General features: G+C 42.6%; 1 protein-coding gene across 3 annotated transcripts in view; it reads left to right on the top strand.

Annotated features, from left to right (window-relative positions):
* grm8a (glutamate receptor, metabotropic 8a) overlaps positions 1-25,122 on the top strand; it is a 267,252-nt gene that overhangs the window by 148,311 nt on the left and 93,819 nt on the right. For all 3 annotated transcript variants that reach the window (XM_028570656.1, XM_028570655.1, XM_028570657.1), the window contains exons 3-5: positions 14,689-14,824; positions 15,268-15,422; positions 22,393-22,530. In XM_028570656.1, coding sequence (XP_028426457.1) covers positions 14,689-14,824; positions 15,268-15,422; positions 22,393-22,530 — 429 coding nt within the window. The remainder of the gene's footprint in view (positions 1-14,688; positions 14,825-15,267; positions 15,423-22,392; positions 22,531-25,122) is intronic.

Raw genomic sequence — 25,122 nt, 5'->3', positions numbered from 1 at the left:
CAGCAACGCATGGGGGAGATGGAACAGCACATAAGGTAGTTGTTCATCGTCAGTGTGTACGTTTAAATACGTTTAAACCTGTGTGTGTATAAGTGTGTAAGCCTGTTTTTTCATGTTTCTGAGTGAGTGTACTTCTGCATTTCTAGTATTTTTTATCTGCATCAGTCTCGTACATGTTTTCTTCTGCTTGATGACATACATGTAGCATTTTTGTACGTTTGCTATGTAGCTGTATGAGTTTGTTAATGTGTGTATTTTTGTGTGTTCAGAAAAAAAACGGCAAAGTTCCAGCACATATATTCAAACATGCACACACATAGCCCTAGTCTGAGGGCACTGCTGTAATTGGATGTCTGATTACTGTCAGATAGTGTGTCTGTGTGTGAGATATATGCCAGGGAAATGAAAGAAAATTCGTCTCTCAGGGAGAGTATGTAACGAAAGAGAGAGAGAGAGAGAGAGAGAGAGAGAGAGAAGTGGACATGTTCTCTCTTTGTGATCTCTGAGCTTAACGTTGACCTTGGCTTTTTTATCTGTGGTCTGACATCCAATCATCCCTTGCTTATCTCCCACCCCCCCTTCGCCTTAGTCCGTACATCTTTTCATCTTTCCATCCTTTCCTAATTTCTTCCTTCCCACCTTCTCATCCCCCTGATTTTTCCACCATGTTTACTATCTCTTTCCATATCCTTCATTTCCTCCCTCCCTTCTCTCCATCTCTTTTCTCCCATCTGTTCTACCCGATTCCACCACCAGTCAGCCACCACACAGCAGATAGCCAGTGGGATTTATCTGATTGATTGGAGGTATTGGTGATGCGTGACAGGTAGCAGAAGGTCAGGCGACTCACTGGCGACATTAACTGACTTATCTCCTGCCTGAGGATTCCCAGTCTCCAGTTGGACTTGGCAACTCTCACCACAGTACCGATATTAAACAGTTAGTTTGAAAGGCCACTGGTCCTGGAACATGCTTATCCATCTGTGTGTAAACAAAGGTGCACGGTAGGGCTGCATGATATGTGGAAAATATCTAATTGCAATTACTTTTGAATGAAGTGATTATAGTGTGATTTTTGCGATCTTACGCCACCTCAGAGAAAATGTTAAATATTTGTTCCTTTTATAGCCACTAGGTGGGCAAAATGAATGTATATGGCTGTAGTATAAGTAAGTTATTCAGTGTGTTCTTCAGTGTGGCAGAAAGTAAACTCAGCTGACTGTAGCAGTATCACTGCCACTGGGTTTTTAAAAAACAAAAAGAAGAGGCTGAGAGGACCGCACGCACGCACGCACACACAGAAACACACACACACACACACACACAGCTCCATGCAGTAGGTGTCTCCACCTGTCTCCCCTCAGACCCGAGCAAGTGCTGACTTCAGCTAGACTGCTTGACTCCTGTGGTGTAGATAGACCTGCCATCCCACCCCCTCCTTCAACAGCACGCGCGCACGCTCACACACACACACACACACACACACACACACACACACACACACTCACTCACTCACTCACTCACTCAAATGGTAGGCGAATTGAGACGTTAAAAGGCCAAGATCTTCGGTCTCTTTCTGTCTTGCTCACTCTCTCTGTCTCCCTTGTGCATGTTTTGTGTTTCTCTTCTTTCACTCAACTACTCAAACCTCCTAATCCACCCCCCAATCTGTAATACAGATGGAACAAGAGTCAAACTCTTGCTTTTTAATTTAATGCACTGCAAGTTTACCCCAAAGAGGTATATTAAATTGACATTAAAATGTTGTCCTTTCAGCTGTCAGTGACATCTGATAATACATATTCTTATTTACCTTTGTGTTAATGGAGAAAAAAAACCCAGGATGGAATACTTTGTAAAATTTTGTCAAAGCATCTAGTACTGATCCAAGACAGCTACATGACGTAGGAAGTCTACATTAGCTAATTTCATAAATATCGCAGATGTACAAGAAGGAAGGATGGTATCTACAATATCTACATGGCTATTACTTTCAATAATTTAAGTGCAGCATAAATGGATGATTATTCACTATGGTTACTACTGTAAAATTAATGTAATGAAAGATGGGGATGCCATGTACAGTACTACACTTCTGTGTTCTCTTTTTATACTGACATGTATCACTTTTTGTTTGAGAATAAATAGTTTTTTTGGAATTTTTCTATGCTGCAAACTAAAGTTTTGCTACAGTTGTTTTTAGCATGTAAAATAACCCCAAACATGATATTATACTGATGACTATTGGTCCATTTTTTGGACCACCAACAAACCTAAACCCTACCATAGGGCTGAACGATTAATTGCAATTTGCAAGAATATCACGATATGTTAAAACGTAATTTCATAATCACAAAGGCTGCGATTTGGTCACGTAAATCGCAGGAGCAAATCAGTCTGCACTCCGCAGAGAAAGCATCAACTTGGCACTCTAACGCTACGCCGTACCTTGAGCTGATTTCTGTCATTCAAACAACTCTGAGTTGTAGTTTTAAAACTTTTACAGCCATTTTAATAAAATGAAGGGTTTTATTGGGCTCGAATCCATAAATGCAGTTAATGGATACAGGCACGCAGAACTGAAGGCTCAGTTGGCAACGATTAGCCCTGATTAGTGGTTAGCTCCATTTAGCTAGCTCCGTTAAAGATTTGGAGTGGAAGAGACTGCCACGGGGAGTGGTAACAACCAGACTCTGATAAATGACGTTCGGGGAGCTTTCACAGCAGCGTGGCCACGGTGTTTCAACGGTTTTATTAGTGCAGTTAATCCCACAACAAGACCAGCAGCAGCACGCTACTACTAACGTTACAATAGCCTCTCTGTCTCTGAGTGCAACGTTGACGCTGTCATGCACGCAATTTCATGAGAGGAGGGAGGGGCTGGAGGCAGCTCCTCTGTGTGCACTGTAAAAAAAATAAAATAAAATACACCATTATATATACTGTATATACTATACACTCACCTAAAGGATTATTAGGAACACCTGTTCAATTTCATGTTAATGAAATTATCTAATCAACAAATCAAATGACCGCTGCTTCAATACATTTAGGGGTGTGTTCCAGGTCTAGACAATCTCCTGAACTCCAAACTGAATGTCAGAATGGGAAAGATAGGTGATCTAAGCAACTTTGAGCGTGGCATGGTTGTTGGTGCCAGACTGGCTGGTCTGAGTATTTCACAATCTGCTCAGTTACTGGGATTTTCACGCACAACCATTTCTAGGGTTTACAAAGAATGGTCTGAAAAAGGAAAAACATCCAGTATGCGGCAGTCCTGGGGGGCAAAAATGCCTTGTTGATGCTAGAGGTCAGAGAAGAATGGACCAAGTGATTCCAGCTGATAGAAGATCAACTTTGACTAAAATAACCGTTACAACCGAGGTATGCAGCAAAGCATTTGTGAAGTCACAACACGCACAACCTTGAGGTGGATGGGCTACACCAGCAGAAGACCCCACCGGGTACCACTCATCTCCACTAAAAATAGGAAAATGAGGCTACAATTTGCACGAGCTACCCAAAATTGGACAGTTGAAGACTGGAAACATGTTGCCTGATCTGATGAGTCTCTTTTTGTTGAGACATTCAGATGGTAGAGTCAGAATTTGGCGTGAACAGAATGAGAACATGGATCCGTCATGCTTCGTTACCACTGTGCAGTCTGCTGGTGGTGGTGTAATGGTGTGGGGGATGTTTTCTTGGCACACTTTAGGCCCCTTAGTACCAATTGGGCATCGTTTAAATGCCACAGCCTACCTGAGCATTGTTTCTGACCCTGTCCATCCCATTATGACCACCATGTACCCATCCTCTGATGGCTACTTCCAGCAGGATAATGTACCATGTCACAAAGCTTGAATCATTTCAAATTGGTTTCTTGAACGTGACAATAAGTTCACTGTACTAAAATGGCCCCCACAGTCACCAGATCTCAACCCAATAGAACATCTTTGGGATGTGGTGGAACGGGAGCTTCGTGCCCTGGATGTGCATCCCACAAATCTCCATCAACTGCAAGATGCTATCCTATCAATATGGGCCAACATGCTTCCAGCGCCTTGTTGAATCAATGCCACGAAGAATTAAGGAAGTTCTGTAGGCGAAAGGGGGTCAAACACTGTATTATGGTTTTCCTAATAATCCTTTAGGTGAGTGTATTTTTACTTATTTAACTGTCTAGTAAAGTTCACAGACGGTGTTTAAAGAGTGCAATCCACATGTTTACATATGTTAACAGTAAATAATAATAAATAATCTAAATACTACTAAGTGTGGTAAAGCCACATATTTGTTTTTATATTTCTGCAATCTGCACTTTAGTTTGTGTGATTAGTTTCTGACTTTCATATGAATGTTTACACCAGGCTTGGTCAGTGCTTAATATACTAATGTGACTGAAGTAGTTCAATAAAAGATGTCATTCATATAAATTCATGCATCACCTAATTTCATCATCACATACAGACCTGGCCTCCAGGAAAGAACAGTTTGTTTAATCTATCTAATCTTATGTTGTTCATACTATACAATGATTTATTGCTTGTCTTTGTTGAGTAATACAGAAGACAAAGAGCTTAAAAAAAAATCGCAATTAGGTTATTTTCAAAAATCGTTCAACCCTACCCTACTGTGGCAATACGACAGCTTTACGTCCTCCTATTTAGCATTTGTAAACAGTATTCAAACATTTAATAAATGGTATGTAGCACATTTTATTTAGTTTTAAGTAGATAAAGGACATGTTATGTGTTTATTACTGCACAGGTTTTGTCAACAATTACAACTTCTAAATGAATTGGGACATTTTGGAATAAAACAAAAGTAAATAAAAAAAAAAGTGGATGTTATCCATGTTTGCAAAGAATATTTAAGATATTACTATTAATGAATACCTGTGTTAAAGTCATACTGTAACTTGTGTGGTCTTTCTTTACTGAAGCCAGTTGAATATACATTCACTCAAGTACATTAGGTACAACTGCAGTATTAATGCCAAATCCAGGTGGGGAGGATTCATAATAAAAACACAGTACACAGTCTAACAAAGTATGCAGTCTGAAAGATAACTCCAGTGGCTATCACTGTATTATTAAATTCTGCTATGATATACTGAGGCTACAGTTTGAATTAGCTTTTTAGATGGATACTACAAATTATTGTATTTTGTCTGAGCACCACTTGAAACATTTTATTATGTGCACAGTATATCATTGCAAATATCCAATATCCACTTGCTGATGCAAACTGCTGACTCAATTTATACTCTGATAACTCACCGTGCTGTGGAGGCATCGCTCCTAATTTTTTTTATCTCAGTGTGTATTAACACTGTGCTAATCGAACAAACATTTACCAAAAGTACATTCAGTTTCTGTAAAAACTGAAACAACTTTGCCCATTTTCCCTCTCCCTTATCAGTGTTTCATTATCAGCGAATTATAAGCAATTTCAAGTTTAAGTACATTATTGGCTCACAAAAGCTTTCCCACCTCAGGCTTGGTTGAGGTCTGAGCAGCATCTTTTTGTGTTCGGGTTAGGACCGTCTTCAATTTCTAAGCTCTTTTGAGGCTCTAAGGTGTGTCCTTTCAGGCATATTTTAATAGGAGGATGTAAATTTCCTGGGACAGCGGTTCCATGGGTGTTGTCAATGATTCATTAGAAAGCCTGAGGAGAAGTTTCACTCCGTAGCGAAAAACTGCAGAACACAATATTTACCGCACCACTTCATCCACAACCGAGCAACAGAGAGGAAAAAAAAAAAAACGCATGCGTGCACATGCAGTAGCTTTTTGACTGCACACAAATACATGCAAAGCACATCGGTAAGCATAGACATATTTGTGTGTGTGTAAGAAGACACACACACACACGCACACACAAATCAGTGACTTCAAAGGCCCACGCTGCAGTGCCCCAAGCCATGAACAAAGCATAGAGAAGCAGAGGGCAACTTTTAATTTTAAAACAGTACTAATGAGGAGAGAAAGTGTCAAAATCAGTGTGTGCATGTTTAATGTATGTTTCTGTGAAGATTCCCCAATAGTTCACTGTCAGGTATTGCTATGGTGATGAATGCAGTGGGAAAAGTTAATTTCTTCCTGTGTTAATTTGTTGGGCACACAGAACCTCATATTTGGTCCATGCATATTGAATGTTGTGCTAAAAGTATCAATTGACAAGGTGTGTGTGTGTCCTAGATTTGCAGAGATGCACATGCTTTAGAGAAAGACAGTGAGGTGGGTGACACAGCTATATCTAAATGGAAGAATCATTAAAGGCAGTGACTTAGATTTCACAACCTTCCTTTCATTTTGTTTAACACTCACAACTAATGCGTTGCGGACCAACCCAGTCTCACAGCAGTTCGGGAAATGGTCACGTAATATAATCTATTGATTTGTGTACACAGACACGTTTATGTAGTTTTTTTCGTGGTGGTCAGCACGTTTTGTAAACTAATGTATTTCAATGGGAAGCATCTTTCGTGATCACAGCACGACTATAGTAGTAGTATGAAAGGCCGAAAATCCGCATAGGGAGGTTGGGATGGGTCAAACGACACAGGACTTTCACCCAGGAGACTGGGGATCGTGTCCCGCGTGTCACGTTTCCTTTCCCCGTTCTTTTCCTAAACCCAACCTCCGTGGGATGCTTCCCATTACGTGCTGACCACCGTGAAAAAAACGACCTAAACGTGTCCGTGTAAACGAATCAATAGATTAAAAAGGACGTGACCATTTCACGAACTGCCGTGAGACCGTGTTGTGCAGACATAAGGACACAAACACACATGCACACACGCACTGTCCATTGCCAGCGGCATAAAGGCAGCTAGCTTTAAAGTTACTCTCATTATTCATCTTGCTTAGCAGGAAACCACATTAATGTCTGTGTGTGTCCAAGCCATACTGCCGGTATGACTACATTACAGGATGCAGGAGTGTATCAGTGAGTGTGTGTGTGTGTGTGTGTGTGTGTGTGGGGGTACTCAGTGCCGTGTTCAATAAAGATGAGAGGAGAAAGAAAAGGAGACATAGGGAGAAGCAGAAGGTAATTATTGCAGCTGATGAAAATCTGCCAATAGTCATTTCTCTGTAGCAGCTCTATCTTGTCCGGGATTCAGGTAAATGTTGTTGGCGTGCATGTAATTGTAGTTCTCCAAGTTGTAGTTCTCTCAATTTCCGAGCTTCCATCGTTGGCTGCTTTCAAGCACATGGCACTCATTACAAATGCATCCACTGGATTCTTTCTCTTGTTAAGTTTCAATGTGATTGAAGATTTTGGTTCTTCATTTCATGACATGAAAGTTTGGTGCCATTAATTGCACACTTCTATAATATTGTACAATTAAATTTCCAGGAAATGGAGCACAATGATTTTTGTTCTTTTTCCTGTTTTAAATGCTTTGGGGATGTACTCCCTGAGAAGTTTGACAAGCTGAAGGTGAGAACAATTATATGAGATACTACACAGTGAGAAAGATGAGTGATTTCCTTTTTTCCTCCCCATGTATGTCTCCGTTGGCTAATAGACAAAATTGTGCACAGAGAGAAGAGTATGGGAGGGAAGCAGATTATTAATTAAACGTTGAGACAGCAGCGTTTCCAGTTTTGAAACAGAATTAATTTTATCTTTAAACAGAGTGGAGTTAATTACCGACTAGAAGGGTTTCGTTCGGAGAAGTGTGGGATGCGATTAACATCAAATTTATCATCACAACTTGCACCCTACGTCATTTTTCTTTTTTTTATCAACTGCAGTGGGGACAATCAGTTGCAAATGCACACACACTGTAGCATTTGCACATACTACTGTATGCACTGCAGCTCATTGGTAAACACATTCACATATGCACAAAAACAGGTATTTAGGCACACAAAATATGCTTTACACCTACATTAGAGATTTTAACAAACTAGACACACACACGCACAAAAATACACAAACAGACACAAGGAATTAGGATTCAGTCACATTCTATTCCACATGGAAGCCTCAATAATCAGGTTATTAGAGAGAAACCGAAAGCTTGGTGTGTTGCTGCTCAGCAAATGTAGAGCCCATCATTCAATTAGCCCATTGTAGATGATCAAGCAACAATTGCTGAATTATGTAATAAACAGGCTATTACTGTGATCCATTACAGCTGAGACCATTCTTTAATTTGTGAAGTGAATAAAGAGAATTTTTAACTGGTTGAACACATTAGTATGCTGGGTGTGTGATGTGATGTCTCTAAACAATTAATTATCCAGTTTTTACACAATCAGCTAAATTATGAGCGTGCCGATTGTATATTTGGGGGTTGGGGAGAAGTGAAACGGTTCTGTCCATAACCAGTGATGCTGCAGTTGACGGTGGGAAATTATTCAACAGCTTTTTACTCTTTGATTGCTCTAAATCTAGCGACTCATTTAACCATTATCTGAAAATTAGTGACATTATTGTCTTGCTGGCTGCCAAATCATGTGTTTATTGTTGTGTTAATTCACATGATAAAGACTATCTGATGTTATCAGCCACTGTTTTTGCCTTTGCAAAAGAATTGGCTGCAGGGTTGTCATTTGATTTGGCCTACAGAAAGCTTTGACACCTGATCAGGTGCCTGAGATGCAGGTTTTTTTTAAAGCAGATCTTCACTGAGATCAATACCAGGGTTTGTAGTTAACAGGAACACTTTTTCACATCTGACCAAAACTTTTTACTCATATAGAGCTTTCCACTCACCCTAAACAGGCAACACAAAAGCATTGGCCTCAAAAATAGCTTTGGTATTATTGTTGAATTTTGTCATGCGTCTCTCTTTTTCTTTCCATTTCTAGTTTGCAGTGTGAAACACATCCTCGGTCTGGAGTGTTGTGATGTGCGAGGGTTTTGATGTTAAATCTCTCTTTTCCAAAGTGTCATTTGTGTTCAACAACTTCTGCTTTCAACTAGACGTTCAGTGAGTGATTTAAAAATAAATAAAAATGATGAAAACGATGATTCTAGCCACTGTCACTGAACAAGTATAAGGGTGGGGGGGGGGGGTTAGGAATGGGGTTTTTGGTGTTTTTATTCTGTCTTTCGGTTCTATTTGGGTTTATTTATTTCTTCTTTGGGGGGCGGGGGCCCTGGTGGGCTGGAATGGTTACCTTTACTGATTATGTCTGATGGTCGCGGGTGCTGCACTCAAATGTTACTTGACGCTCTGGTTGGGACCAAAGGTCTAAATTATGTCAGAACTTAACATCTTAAGTTGGAACTCTGGTGGTTTAAATGCCCTCCCTAAAAGGGTTTACACATTAGGGTTGTTACGGAAGAAGAAAGTTGACATTGCATTATTACAAGAAACGCATCTCTTGAGTGGGGATATCAGGCGCCAGCCGATAAGTTTTATCATGTTATAGCATCTTCCTCATTTCTCCCAAAGACCAAGGGTGTAGCTATAGTAGCTTGAAGAAATCTTAAAATCAGACTGCAGGACACATGGTCTGATAAAGCAGGTAGGCTGACTTTGGCCAAAGCAGAACTTAATGGCAAGAAAATCGCTTTCTTATCTGCATACGCACCAAATTGTTTTGATAGAAATGTTTATAGTGACATGACTAATATTATGTTGGAGTTATCTGAATACTTATTCATAGTTGGGGGAGGATTTTAATGCAGTTTGGAATCCAGCTGAAGACAGGTCTGGCGGTTTGGAGACTAGGGACCAGGAACTAGCATCTTCTGCATTACGGGTTTGGGGAAATGGCCTTGGGCTCACAGGTTTGTGGCGCGTGACTAACCCATCTGTGAAAGACTACACCTTTTTCTATGCTCGTCACAAGTCCTCCTCCAGAATTAACTATTTATTTGCGTCTCCGAAGCTCAACACCACTCTGCTGAAGCTGGAGGGATTTAATACACAGTTTGTGGAGAAACTCAGAGTTTTTAGATTTTAATGTCTGCTCGGTTGACGACCCTGGGATATTGTGGGAGTTATGCTACATTATTTGCCTCCAATCAACGTGAAGCTCAACAATCTAAATTAAAAGAACTGGAAAATACTTATGCCAATTTAGAAAACACTTTATTGGGTAATATTCAGAAGACATAGCTCTGCAATGTAAAGTGGTCAAGAAAGAAATTAACAATATTCTTAAGCACCAATCAGAATTTTTTATCCACAGGACCAGGCAACGATATTGCTTTCATAGATCTAGACCCAGCCATCTTTTAGCCATGAAAATAAGATCGAATGAACAATTCGAATGAACAATTTTCAGACATTTCCTCAATTAAATTGCAGACCGGAGCTGTCACCACTGACTCTGCACAAATTATTGAGGTATCCTTTGACAAGAGCAAATGTGAAAACTTTTTAGCTCATTTGAACATGCCTCGCCTTGCAGAGGACGACGCAAATGATCTGGCCAGGCCGATCTCACTTGAAAAGCTCATTGTTGTCATTGTCATTTTGCATGCTGTCCATAGCATGCAACAGGGCAAATCCCCTGGCCTTGACGGCATACACCAGAGCTATACTTAGCCTTCTGGGACCTCCTAGGCCCACTACTTCTCGCTATGATGAATTTTTCAGTAGAGAAGGGCACTTTCTCTAGAGACATGAATATTGGAGTCATTTCTTTACTTCTTAAGAAACACAAAGATTCATCTGAATGTGGCCCCTTAGTCTCCTGAATGCTGACATTAAAATCTACGGCAAGGTACTCTCCCGTCGCCTGCAGTTTTATATTACATCGCTGGTGCACTGTGACCTGACTGGCTTCATTAAGTCGCGCCTAGCCTCTGAAAATGTCCGACGCTACATGTGATTGATGCTTCTGTGGACGTTAAAGCCTCATTAGCTGTATTATCACTTGATGCAATCAAGGCGTTCGACCGCCTCATATGGTCCTTTTTGTGGTCAGTTTTGGAGGTGATGGGCTTTGGAGAGTGCTTCATAAAATTAATTAAGGTGGTATATGCAAACCCCTCAGCGATGGTTCTTACAGGTAATCTCTGCTCCACCTTATTTCCGATATCGAGATCCTCTCGCCAGGGTTGTCCTTTAAGCCCAAGCCGCTTGCGCTCTCACTTGAACTCTTAGCACAGATGATTTGACTCTCATCAGTTATGAAACCTATCACTGTTAAAAGCACACATCATCATCTGGCACTTTATGCTGATGATGTCTTGGTCTTCCTTGAAGACCCACTACATTCTACCCCTTGCCTTTTATCGATATTAGACGAGTTTGGAGCGCTCTCAGGATTATTAATTAGATTAGAAGTTGATTGCTCAAAATTGGCTTGGTTGCCCCTGAATGAGGCAGCTAAGACAACAAATGTACCTGCTATTATTCCCTCAGTTCAGGTACCTAGGTATTGATATATTCCCCTCGCTGAATCGCATCGTTAAACACAATTATGCTGAGATGCTGAATGCGGTTCTGGGTGACTTGGAAACATACATTTTGTGGGTTCCATGATCACGCTCTCTCCCCCTGCTGGTTACTGGGAGAAGCTGCAGTTTCCAAATTTATTTGGAAGGGAAAATGTGTGAAAACTTCCACTGCGCAGCGTGGCAGATTGGACGCGGGCTTAGCAGTTCCCAACTTTAGATGGTTTTCCTGGGCTTTCACCCTTTGACCCCTTGTCACGTGGTTTGATCCCCAGGCGGTGGTTTCCTGGCGAGCGATGGAAGAGAAGATGATGCACCCTTGGTCTTTTGGCAGATGTGGGAACATCTCTGTTAGGCAGTGTCGGCTACAATTCAGTCCGATTATTTACCATCTTGTTCAGGTTTGGCGCTCGGTGGAAAGGTACTGTAACTCTTCCTGCAGATGGCATCTTTATGCCCCCATTTTTAATAACAATGATTTGTTGATGGGGGGTAGGCCAATCACCTTCCCCCAATGGGAAAAGGGGGTCATTCACCTTTTAGGGGACGTTTTCGGTCTAAACGGACTGTGCTTCTTTCTAGATTTTAATCTACCAGGCACATCCTTCTTTCTTTTACCTCCAGCTTAGAGCCGCTCTTAAAGCGCATGGCATACCGTGGCAGCATCCTTTGCCTGAACATCAGCTTCACGATCTGTACATTACTAAAAGTGATTCACGGGGCATGGTATCAACCCTATATCAGTACATAAGGGAAGCCTCACACCAGACACTTCCTCTAGACAGAGTATGGAGGAGGGATTTCCCAGGGCTAGAGCTGGATTTTGACTGGAGCAGTGTATGGAATAATGTTAAATTGGCTTCTAGAAATCACGACCATCAGCAAATCCACTATAATATACTTATATATACTTATTTGACCCCTCGTAGGCTGTGCCTAATCAAAATGATTGGTGATGCTTCATGCACATTGTGTTCGCTAAAGACCATGGGCACATTTCTTCATATGTTTTGGGAGTGTCCCTCTGTTGCACGTTTCTGGCAAAATGTTGCCTCAGAACTGACGACATTCGTTTCTGGGATAGTTCCCACGACAATACCAGTTCTGCTACCGAATGACACTTCTTCACTCCAGATTTCTAAATGTCAGAAAAGGATAGATGGACTTTGCTGGTTACATGTACTGTATGTTCTGTTACCTGTAACATGCTGCTGATTGTTTGTTTTTTGTTGAATAAAAAAAACATTTGATCCCCCCCCAAAAAAAGATGTTTCTCCTGACCTAACCTCACAGCTTTCCTTTCAGCAGGTACACATTATAACTGATGCTCGCTTTTAATGAGCTGCTTTTTTGGCACCATCAAAAACAGGAAGTGTTTTTTTGGGGTAGCAGGGCATTAGGCTACGACACTGTCAGTCAGGTGTGTCTGTGAGTGTGTGTACATAAACACTTACAGACAGACGTTCAGATATAATTCAATATTGTCTTTTTCTGGGAAGTGTGTTCCCCATCGGGACAATTATTAATGATGGGAGTGAAGCTATAAAACAAAGAATAATTTAATCACTTTTGTACTGATCCAAGGACAACGGTGGAGAGAATGCAAACATCAGCGCTTGTGCACACTGCATGCCTTGTTTCCTAATAATTAGCTATCTGTCTGTACGTATACAAAAGTGTATATCAAGTTGGTGATTATCCTTGAGAAAGCATTCTAAAATTCCGTGTGTGTGTGTGTGTGGTGGGGGGGGGTAGATGGCTATGTCTGTGCAGATTTTGTCACTGTAGTGATTATCCTTGAGAGGATTTTAATTTGAGGCTAATGAGTATTTGTTTTATCAGTAATGCACGCTGGTGTGCGTGCGTCTGCGTATGAACTTGTGTGTGCGATTAAGGGGGATGATATAGTGAAAGCGACAGACTGTTCAGATGTTCAATAAATGGGATGGAACAGGCAGGGAGGAGAAGGGACATCATTTACTCGCTTTCTCACACACGCACACAAATGCACGCAGATGAATGTCAAAATCAAACCTGTAGAAACGCACACACGCACGCACACACACTGTGGATGGATACAATCATTCAGTCTTATTGTGCACAGGATAAAGCAAATGTAATGCAATGACAATCCTCTTTAACACACACACCTTTACACCTTGAGCTGGGCTAATGATGTAATGAAACAGAGCTAATTGACAGAACAGCTTACATATAGAGTATGGATTAGTGCAAAGCAGTATGGGATGAAGGATTCTGTGTGTGAGAAAAGTAGAGAATAGGTGAGAGTGTGTTGGGTGTACATGGTCGACAAAATCTCCCTCATTATCACGTATTGTGAGTGATTTAACTAATATTGCTGACTGCTATTATTGTCATCCTCCACAATAGGAAATTAAGTCACTATAATTTTCAGCATTTTTTTTAAAATTTATTTTCTTTCCATCCTGTCCTCTATTAGTGTATCTCAAACTCTCTGCCTCTTTCCTCCCCACTATTTATCTCCTCCTCTCCCTCTTTCTTTCCTCTCTCTTTTCCTCCCTATTCTTAAGAAGGTTTTTCTTTGCCGTGTCCATCATGCAGTCATCCCTAGTCTTTTCTCTCCCAACCTTTTGTTATTTTCTCCACCAAGGAGGTTATGTTTTTGGTTCAGTTTGTTTGTCAGCAGGAAAACAATTTTTCATGAAACTTGGTGGAAGGGTGTAGCATGGGCTAAGGAATAACCCATTGAAATTGGGAGCAGATTGGCCTTGGTGGAGGTCTGTGCTCCTCTAGTTTATTTTATTTCTCTGCTCCAATGATTTGTTTTTGTCTACTTCAGTTCCTTTATACCTTGTCTTATTACACCCAAAACTCCAACTCTTGTTTCATAATATGTCTGTTTTGCCATGAATGTTTAATATGGCAATCCGTGATCCTCCTATATTTTGAATAATGCACGTCTTATTGCTTGTTGCTGTTGTGTTTTGGCATTCCCCCACCACTTGGCCATTAGTAGTAGTAGTACATCCTGTGGTTTAGATTTTTTTGGGTCTTTCTTGATTTCTTTTATGGCGGCTTCTGCTGATAACTAACTGTCCAGTTATTCTTATATTTATCTCCAAAATGCTGATGCAGCTGGACGTGCAAAACCAAAACACTGTCATGCACCAGATGTTTACAACCAAGTTTATAACACAGTTTTATGAACATGGGTATGGGCCAAATCAAATGAGAGCAACTAAATGTGAGTGATGAATTCATACAAAATGCAAATCAATGACTAAAATACAGAGAATTCATTATTTCTCTCTTTCTATGTCTCTCTCTCTGTCCCAGGTGGTGTGTGTATCGCCCAGTCCTTGAAAATCCCCAGGGAGCCCAGGCCAGGGGAGTTTGACAAGATCATCAGACGCCTGCTGGAGACCTCCAATGCCAGGGCCGTCATCATGTTCGCTAATGAGGACGACATACGGTATGTGCTACGCACTTAACCAAGTGCTCCACTGCAACTGCTCATCGTTTTTCTGCTGCCTTGACTTTTACACATGGTTAAGTGACATTTCATTTTCAGCTTATGGAATATATATATATATATATATATATATATATATATATATATATATATATATATATATATATATATATATATATATTCCATAAGCTGAAAATTATATATATATATATATATATATATATATATATATATATATATATATATATAGGGCTTTAAATTGACACCCACCAACCCACCCAAAATGTACTTTGGCAGGTAACATTGTAAATTTATTAGCCAATTTGGCCGGTAATGAAAGCAGCAAGAGTAGGAGAGGAAGAGTAGGATCAAGTCAGAGCACTTTTTGTTGTTCTTTTCTAAGCTACATAAGCACTCTAATTCTCTGGTCTCTTCTCAAACAGACGAGTTTTGGATGCAGCTAAAAGGAACAACCAGACGGGTCACTTCCTGTGGGTGGGTTCGGACAGCTGGGGGTCCAAAATCTCCCCTGTGATTGGCCAGGAGAAAGTGGCTGAGGGAGCCATCACGATTCTTCCCAAACGAGCATCTGTGGATGGTAAGGGTGTGTGTGTGTGTGTGTGTGTGAAGAAAACAAGTACCGCCATGCCCCTAAACGGTAACTGACAATAGATAAAGGGGGATCTCTTATAACAATTGTTGAAGATGCAAACATTTTTTTCCTCACACCTGGCTGTGTGACAAATGAAAGGAAGCTGTGTGTGTGTGCGTGTGTAAGTGTGTAAGTGTGTAAGTGTGTTCGAAGTCTAATAGATCAAATTGAGGGGACAGGGAGGAAAGACCAGAAACAGAAAGTGAAATACACCCATGTTCCCTAACTCTTGATGCCAGCGGATAACAAGTTTTTGCTATTAGGCCAGGGAGGATATCCTCATTTGCTCCCTGTCAGAGCTCACTATTAGATAATTGACTCCTGGAGGGACACAAAGGCGACAAGATATATATAAACTGAGAGTAAGGGAGAGAAAGCTGATGTAGAGGTTTAAATGAATCAAAGTCAGCTTTGGCTGGTCGACATGAGGGAACATGCTATGGGTTCTTCAGAATAGAGTTATATAATAGGAGTTGTGAGGGAGATGGAACCAGTGCTTAAACTGAGTTACCAAATTATTAGATATACCTGGCAATCTAATCCAATAACCATGCAATAGATTCTGCCTTTGCTCAGCTTAAAGTGCTCAGTTTTTGTTGACACTGAGTCAGAGGTGTTGATTTAACTCTAAGGTTGTTTTTAAGGCAGTAGTTGGCACTCGATTATAATGACAGGTGTTTCTAACATTTTCTCCACCACTTTTACATCCCTTGAGGTTGGACTCTGTTATTTTATTTATATCAGTTTGGTTTATTTTGTGCGTAAAACATTGCATATTTCAATAATTCATTAAAAATCAGATATGGCAATATTTTTTTACCAAATACCTCAATGTTGATATTGTGGCGATATTAAAGGGTTGACAATTGGTGCTCTAACAAATTATCTTCACAATGAGGTTTTAGATAAATAATCTTCAGTAATGTACAGTACAGGCCAAAAGTTTGGACACACCTTCTCATTCAGTGTGTTTCTTAATTTTCATGACTATTTACATTGTAGATTCACACTGAAGGCATCAAAACTATGAATGAACACATATGGAATTATGTCCATCCATCCATCTTCGTCCGCTTATCCGGTGTCGGGTCGCGGGGGGAGCAGCTCCAGCAGGGGACCCCAAACTTCCCTTTCCCGAGCAACATTAACCAGCTCCGACTGGGGATCGGCGTTCCCAGGCCAGGTTGGAGATATAATCCCTCCACCTAGTCCTGGGTCTTCCCGAGGCCTCCTCCCAGCTGGACGTGCCTGGAACACCTCCCTAGGGGGCGCCCAGGGGCATCCTTACCAGATGCCCGAACCACCTCAACTGGCTCCTTTCGACGCAAAGGAGCAGCGGCTCTCCGAGCTCCTCACGGATGACTGAGCTTCTCACCCTATCTCTAAGGGAGACGCCAGCCACCCTCCTGAGGAAACCCATTTCAGCCGCTTGTACCCTGGATCTCGTTCTTTCGGTCATGACCCAGCCTTCATGACCATAGGTGAGGGTAGGAACGAAAACTGACCGGTAGATCGAGAGCTTTGCCTTCTGGCTAAGCTCTCTTTTCGTCAACGGTGCGATAGATTGAATGCAATACCGCACCCGCTGCGCCGATTCTCCGACCAATCTCCCGCTCCATTGTCCCCTCACTCGCGAACACAACCCCAAGGTACTTGAACTCCTTCACTTGGGGTAAGGACTCATTCCCTACCTGGAGAAGGCATTCCATCGGTTTCCTGCTGAGAACCATGGCCTCAGATTTAGAGGTGCTGATCCTCATCCCAACCGCTTCACACTCGGTTGCGAACCCGATCCAGTGAGTGCTGAAGGTCGCAGGCCGATGATGCCATCAGGACCACATCATCTGCAAAGAGCAGCGATGAGATCCCCAGCCCACCAAACTGCAACCCCTCCCACCCCGACTACGCCTCGATATCCTGTCCATAAATACTACAAACAGGATTGGTGACAAAGCGCAGCCCTGGCGGAGGCCAACCCTCACCTGAAAAGAGTCCGACTTACTACCGAGAACCCGGACACAGCTCTCGCTTTGGTTGTACAGAGATTGGATGGCCCTGAGAAGAGACCCCCTCACCCCATACTCCCGCAGCACCTCCCACAGTATCTCCCGGGGACCCGGTCATACGCCTTCTCCAAATCCACAAAACACATGTAGACCGGTTGGGCATACTCCCAGGCTCCCTCCAGGATCCTTGCGAGTGAAGAGCTGGTCCGTTGTTCCACGACCAGGGACGGAATCCGCATTGTTCCTCCTCAACCCGAGGTTCGACTATCGGCCGAACCCTCCTTTCCAGCACCTTGGAGTAGACTTTACCAGGGAGGCTGAGAAGTGTGATACCCCTATAATTGGCACACACCCTCTGGTCCCCCTTTAAAAAAGGGGAACCACCACCCCAGTCTGCCACTCCTTTGGCACCGTCCCAGACTTCCACGCAATGTTGAAAAGGCGTGTCAACCAGGACAGCCCCTCCACACCCAGAGCCTTGAGCATTTCTGGACGGATCTCATCAATCCCGGGGCTTTGCCACTGTGTAGTTGTTTGACTACATCAGTGACTTCCGCCTGGGAAATCGACGACAATCCCCCATTATCCTCCAGCTCTGCCTCTAACATAGAGGGCGTATTAGTCGGATTCAGGAGTTCCTCAAAGTGCTCCTTCCACCGCCCTATTACCTCCTCAGTTGAGGTCAACAGTGTCCCATCCTTACTGTACACAGCTTGGATGGTTCCCCGCTTCCCCCTCCTGAGGTGGCGAACAGTTTTCCAGAAGCACTTTGGTGCCGACCGAAAGTCCTTCTCCATGTCTTCTCCAAACTTCTCCCACACCCGCTGCTTTGCCTCTTTCACGGCAGAGGCTGCAGCCCTTCGGGCCCTTCGGTACCCTGCAACTGCCTCCGGAGTCCTCCGGGATAACATATCCCGGAAAGACTCCTTCTTCAGTCGGACGGCTTCCCTGACCACCGTTGTCCACCACGGTGTTCGTGGGTTACCGCCCCTTGAGGCACCTAAGACCCTAAGACCACAGCTCCTCGCTGCAGCTTCAGCAATGGAAACTTTGAACATTGTCCACTCGGGTTCAATGCCCCCAGCCTCCACAGGGATGCACGAAAAGCTCCGCCCGGAGGTGTGAGTTGAAAGTCTGTTGGACAGGGGCCTCCTCCAGACGTTCCCAATTTACCCGCACTACACGTTTGGGCTTACCAGGTCTGTCCAGAGTCTTCCCCCACCCTCTGACCCAACTCACCACCAGATGGTGATCGGTTGACAGCTCTGCCCCTCTCTTCACCCGAGTGTCCAAAACATACGGCCTCAGATCAGATGAAACGATTATGAAATCGATCATTGACCTTGGCCTAGGGTGCTCTGGTACCAGGTACACTTATGAGCATCCCTATGTTCGAACATGGTGTTCGTTATAGACAATCCATGACTAGCACAGAAGTCCAACAACAAACAACCACTCTGGTTTAGATCAGGGAGGCCGTTCCTCCCAATCACGCCTCTCCAGGTGTCTCCATCATTGCCCACGTGTGCGTTGAAGTCCCCCAGCAGAACAATGGGTCCCCACTGGAGCCCCATGCAGGACTCCAGTCAAGGTCTCCAAGAAGGCCGAATACTCCGAACTCCTGTTTGGTGCATATGCACAAACAACAGTCAGAGTTTTCCCCCACAACCCGCAGGCGTGGGGAGGCGACCCTCTCGTCCACGGGGTAAACTCCAACACAGCGGCGCTCAGCCGGGGCTTGTGAGTATCCCCACACCCGCCCGGCGCCTCACACCCTGGGCAACTCCGGAGAAGAAAAGAGTCCAACCCCTATCCAGGAGTATGGTTCCAGAACCAAGACTGTGCGTAGAGGTAAGCCCCACCAGATCTAACCGGTGGCGCTCCACCTCCCGCACCAGTTCGGCTCCTTCCCCACAGAGAGGTGACGTTCCACGTCCCCAGAGCCAGCGTCTGCTGCCCGGGTCTGGTCCGTCGAGGCCCCTGACCTTCACTGCCACCCACGTGGCATCGCACCCGACCCCAACGGTTCCTCCCACAGGTGGTGGGCCCATGGGATGGAGAGGGAGTTGCCACGTAGCTTGTTCGGGCTGTGCCCGGCGGGCTCCGTGGCAAACCCGGCCACCAGGCTTCGCCGGCGAGCCCACCGTCTGGGCCTGGCTCCAGGCGGGGCCCCGGGCTTCCTCCGGGCAGGGTCACTCCATCTCTGCTTAGCTTTTTCATTGGGGTTTTTGAACCATTCTTTGTCTGGCCCCTCACCTGAGACCACTTTGCCTTGGGAGACCCTACCAGGAGCACAAAGCTCCAGACAACACAGCCCTCAGGTTCACAGAGACACACAAACCTCTCCACCACGATAAGGTGATGGTTCACGGAGAGTGTGAAAAAAAGTGTGAAATAACTGAAAACATGTCTTATATTTTAGATTCTTCAAAGTAGCCACCCTTTGCTTTTTTGATAACTCTGCAAACCTTGGTGTTCTCTCAATGAGCTTCATGAGGTAGTCACCTGAAATGGTTTTCACTTCACAGGTGTGCTTTTTCAGGGTTAATTAATGGATTTTTTTCCCTTATTAATAAAAAAGCAAAGGGTGGCTACTTTGAAGAATCTAAAATATAAGACATGTTTTCAGTTATTTCACACTTTTGTGTTAAGTACATAATTCAATATGTGTTCATTCATAGTTTTGATGCATTAAGTGAGAATCTGCAATGTATATAGTCATGAAAATAAAAAGGAAACACATTGAATGAGAAGGTGTGTCCAAACTTTTGGCCTGTACTGTAGATATAATGACTAAGTGGGAAAAGGTGAAAATAATCGAACAGCTAGAAGAGTCTGGTAACAGAACATGACATAATTTAACTGTAATGCAGCCTTTAAAACCAGGAAAAGACTTAAGCCATTTACGATATTACGATATCCAAAATCTAAGACGATATCTAGTCTCATATCACGATATCAATATAATATCGATATATTGCCCAGCCCTAGTTTTGGTATAAAAAAAAACAATATAATGTGCTACTTGGTAATCTTTAGAGGTTTAGGTAGGTTTTTACTTTTTATGAAGAGCCGGGCTAGCTGTTTCCCCCTGCTCTCGGTCTTTGTGCTAAGCTAAAAGAACCGTCTTCTGGCTCCGGCTTTATATTAAGTGCACAGCGTACCACAGAGACTGGTATCAATCTTCTCATTAAACTCTCAGCAAGGATGCAAATAAGCGCATTTCCCAAAATGTTACACTATTCCTTTATTTAAATAACCAGAGGGACTTTGGTGCCCCAGAGAGTCCAGTGTTCCCGAACAATTGCCCACTGGTTGGAGATAATTTCCTTTTCTAACGTACCACAAATGCTTATATTTTTTCATGAGCATCACATCTGTGATCATGAGAAGGTTGTGATCCCATATGTGCTACCTGTTGAGCTACACAGGGAGTGAAACCACTGTTCCCAGCAGTCTAAGTACCAATTAAGCTACACAGGTGCACACAGGACCAATTTCCCTGACAGCAGAGGAGATTGATCAAAGACCTTTACAGCGAGTCTGGCATTCCGCACAGGCTGTCCAAAGTCAGACCGATAGTCCCCAATGATTTGCCTATGCTCCATGGTTTGTTTGACATGCACTGTGTTGCCTTGAACTACTCCCAGTGGTGTTGGAAATTACTCCTTTTTATTAGTGAAGTGTAAATGCTTCTTTGCACTCTTCTTGGGGCACACCTGAGGTCCATAGGAACAATAGAGAACTCCCCATGTTTAAGTACCTATCACACCACTGATGATGTTAATGAGGAAGACGTCTTCTAAAAATCCAGTTTTGACATCTTTTCCTCACAGGCCGTGAGGGACCAAGCAGTAAGGCAGATACATTAAAAAAAGGGTGTTTTATTTACCCAAAAATAGCTAAATTATTAAACAGCAAATGTGAAGATGGTCAACTAGAGAGAACATAACTAAAGTACTGAACAGAGCAAACTTAACATACAACTGACCTGACCTAAAAAACATGAAACAAAGGGAACATATACTGTGTACTGGCTGATCAGACCAGGTTTGACACAAAAGGGGAAACTAACAATAAAACAGTACTAATTAAACTACAAATAACAATCAAACTAACACTTACTCCAGAAAATATAAACCTTACTTAACATTAACCAAAACAGAATTGTATAATGTGTCTGGAAAATTATATGAACCAGTCTTAAGAAAACATAAGCCAAAGGAAATAAAGTGCACAAGGTTACAACTTTTTAAGATCACACAGACAACTAAGCAAAAAAGCTGTTTTCCCAATTAATTGTACTATGAACTACAAGTATGTTTTTGTCTCCTTTGTTTTTCTTTTCTTGCACCCATCTCTTTATCTCAGCCTGCCAGCCTCTGACAGGTATTTACATTCCTGTGAGTGGAGAAAAAGAGGGTTTCCCTGTTTCTCCCCTAGCTGTCTGCCTATTAAATTAAAGTAGCCAACTTAGACTGTGTAAGCTCAGTCTAAAATGTTTGCTCTCCCTGCTCTCAGCATCAGTATTTGATAGGCACTGCCATACTGGACGGCTCCACAGAAATGGCTTTTCAGTCATACTTCAGTTCCAGAGGCTATTCGTAACATATGCCTTCGTGAGTCAAAACATATTACACCGCCATGAAAATGTAATCCTTTAGTACAGGCAGGCTCAGCGGAAATGAAGCCCTTAACTCCTGAAGCACTAGTGCCCTCCTCACATTTCACCATTATCTTGGAGGTGTTGAAAACAACTTGTGTAAACAGAATGATGCTGGTTCAATCTTCTTGATGGACAGGTAGATGTATTCAGTAGTTTCTAACAGGAAAATGGAAACCCCTCTTCACCCTAGGTTGTTTGAACTTTCACCCTATCTGTCTATTTTTTTTATTTTTATTTTTTACAGCGTTTGACCGGTATTTCCGTAGCCGCTCGCTGTCCAACAACAGAAGAAATGTTTGGTTCGCTGAATTCTGGGAGGAAAACTTCAACTGTAAACTGGGAATGCATGGTAAACGGCCTGGCAGCCTGAAGAAATGCACAGGTAAGACTCTACACTACACTGACTTTTTACTTTATATGACATGCTATCCACCATTTTCCCCACCATTTGGTAAAAACAAAGAACTCAAAATGCCTGATAGCCAAAACATGGATTTGCAGCATGTTTGCAGACTTTGTTCGGATTGCTCCATAGTACGGAGAGAAAGAGATTAAATTGCTCCTAGCTAGAGTGGGCTTTTACAATTGTAACTTTTTTAACTTGTGCGACTAGACTGTAGCGTATGCGTGTTCTCGCTCTGATTGAATGCAGAAGCATACCGTAGATTTACAAACTATAAGTGGTGACAACAAGCGGGAAAGTCAAAGCCCAAGCCATGGTGAAACAGGGAATATTGCGAAATACTTTGTAAAACCAAGCAGCGGCCAGTCTAACATGAATTAAGCCAAGAAATTGCCAGCGAGGACAAGTTGGCACCAGCTAGAGCCCCTCTCATTAACATTAATGACACAATCGCACATCTTGATGCCATAAATGATGACAGCTCTCCGCTGTGGAGGCATGCATTTCTAAACATCCTGTGTGTGGGTCAAACTGGCCAAAGTAGCTTGCATGATTCTCGTCTCAAGTGTGCCAGCAGAGAGAGGCTTCTCCCTGCAGAACTGCGTGCGCGTGTGTACGTGTGTTTATGTGTGGTTTTACCTGCATTTTGCTGTCATATCAACATACCTGCAGCTTGTTATTTTACGCAAGGCCAAGCACTGCTATACTGATATGTTGCAGTGCTGTGTGTGCATGTGTGTGTACATGATCTAGATAGGGCAGTGTGTGCACTTTCACAGTACCTACAGTTGCCACTGGCTAAACAAACAATGTTTCACCTACAGTATAGCTGAGTCAGTGATGCAAAAGGATATTACATGTACTTATGTCCATGGTGTCACTGACCAATGTGAGTCGAGTGCAGATGCGAGTTGCGCATGCATCAGTTGGCAACAAGTAGCCTACAAGATGCTAACGGCTTTTTGAGCTAACGTTAGCAATCAAACAATCATAGATAGCTAAAACGTTTTTGAAATGACTGCTGCTGCTGGCTACGAGTTAGCAATCAAACACAACAAAGGTTGTCACTTGAATGGCGTTTTGAGCTAACGTTAGCATCATAGATAGCCAAAACATTTTTGATATGACTTCTAGCTACAAGTTAGCAATCAAACACAACAAAGGCTGTCACTTGAATGGCGTTTTGAGCAAACGTTAGCAATAAAAACAATCATAGATAGCTAAAACGTTTTTGAAATGATTTCCATCTTCTGTTATTGTATGTAAAGAGCAAAGTTTATTATTTTATAGATTTCACAAATTTCAGTAAGACCCGTTATGCCGTAAATCGTTTAAATCTGAGCATGCGCAACTCACATCTGCACTCGACCAGTGCTGGTCTGACTTGGCTAACATCGGGTATGACACGTTATGCCGTAAACTGTTAAAATCTGAGCATGCGCGACTCACATCTGCGCTCGACTAACATCGGGCAGTGACACATGGTCACAAACATAAAACCTTTCTGCTTTAGGTTCTGACCTCACACGGCAGTGATTGAGTCTGTATGTGCGTGCGTGTGTCACAGTGCGTATTCCCCGGCTGACGCAAAACATTACTTCACATAATTAGGTTTGTAAGGGCTGTGACTCCCATTGACCATCTATTACTACCCGTGGCATCTGTGTATGTGGGAGAGTATGTGTCAAGGGCCCTGTAGTCGTGTGACAAAGTCCATTAATTCCAAGTGCTTGGGTTCACGACCTCCAAATCATCAACACAGAAGCCAATCAACAGCCTGCTGCTCAAGGTCACCGCGGTGATGCAGCTGATAAGAGGAAATGGGTGTGATTATTGCATGTGATTGGGCTGAGAGGGAGAGATAAATAGAAAGCGAGAGTATGTCAACGGGCAAATGAAAAAGAAAATGAACAGGAAGAGGGGTTGAAAATATTGTTTCGATGCACATATTACGAACAGAAAGACAGACAAAAAGAATAATATTCGAGTACATGAATAATGGGGGGAAAACAACAAATGAGAGACTACAAATCAATAAGACACATTAAGATTGAGAAAGGGAGAAAATGAAAGCGAAAAGGGCTCTTTCTGAATCTGAGCTCATTTTGCCCGACCATGATCTGAGCAGAATCCTCAGCCAGGTTTATTGAAAACATCTGTCTCTGCCATCTTTAAACCTGTCATTAGCAACAACAAATATAAACAGAAGTGTATGATTGACATCAGAGCTGTGAAAAGGCATCTTAAGTAAACACTTTTTGTTAATTTGAAAATGCATTTGATTAGTATTGCACATTGTATATGGCAAAAGTAGGATTCCTCTTTATTTTTAATTATTAAATCAGCATTTTATTAGGAGATAAACTCGTAACTGTTGACCACTAACAAATTAAGTCAATGAACTCTTAAACTTCAAACACGATTTGACTCCTGTCTCGCAATTCTGAGCAATGGATGAATGAGTGCCACTTTCCTGAGCTAAGGCTTTGTTTCATAACGTGACTTAGGCATTATCTCACCTTCTCAAACAATACAACTCTTTTATTTCGGTCTTTCAGTCCTACCTGCAAG

The sequence above is a fragment of the Perca flavescens genome, chromosome 23, assembly GCF_004354835.1.
Source record: "Perca flavescens isolate YP-PL-M2 chromosome 23, PFLA_1.0, whole genome shotgun sequence".
Lineage (NCBI taxonomy): Eukaryota > Metazoa > Chordata > Actinopteri > Perciformes > Percidae > Perca > Perca flavescens.
Note: the sequence above shows the minus strand (reverse complement) of the source record. Positions and strands in the feature narration are given on the sequence as shown.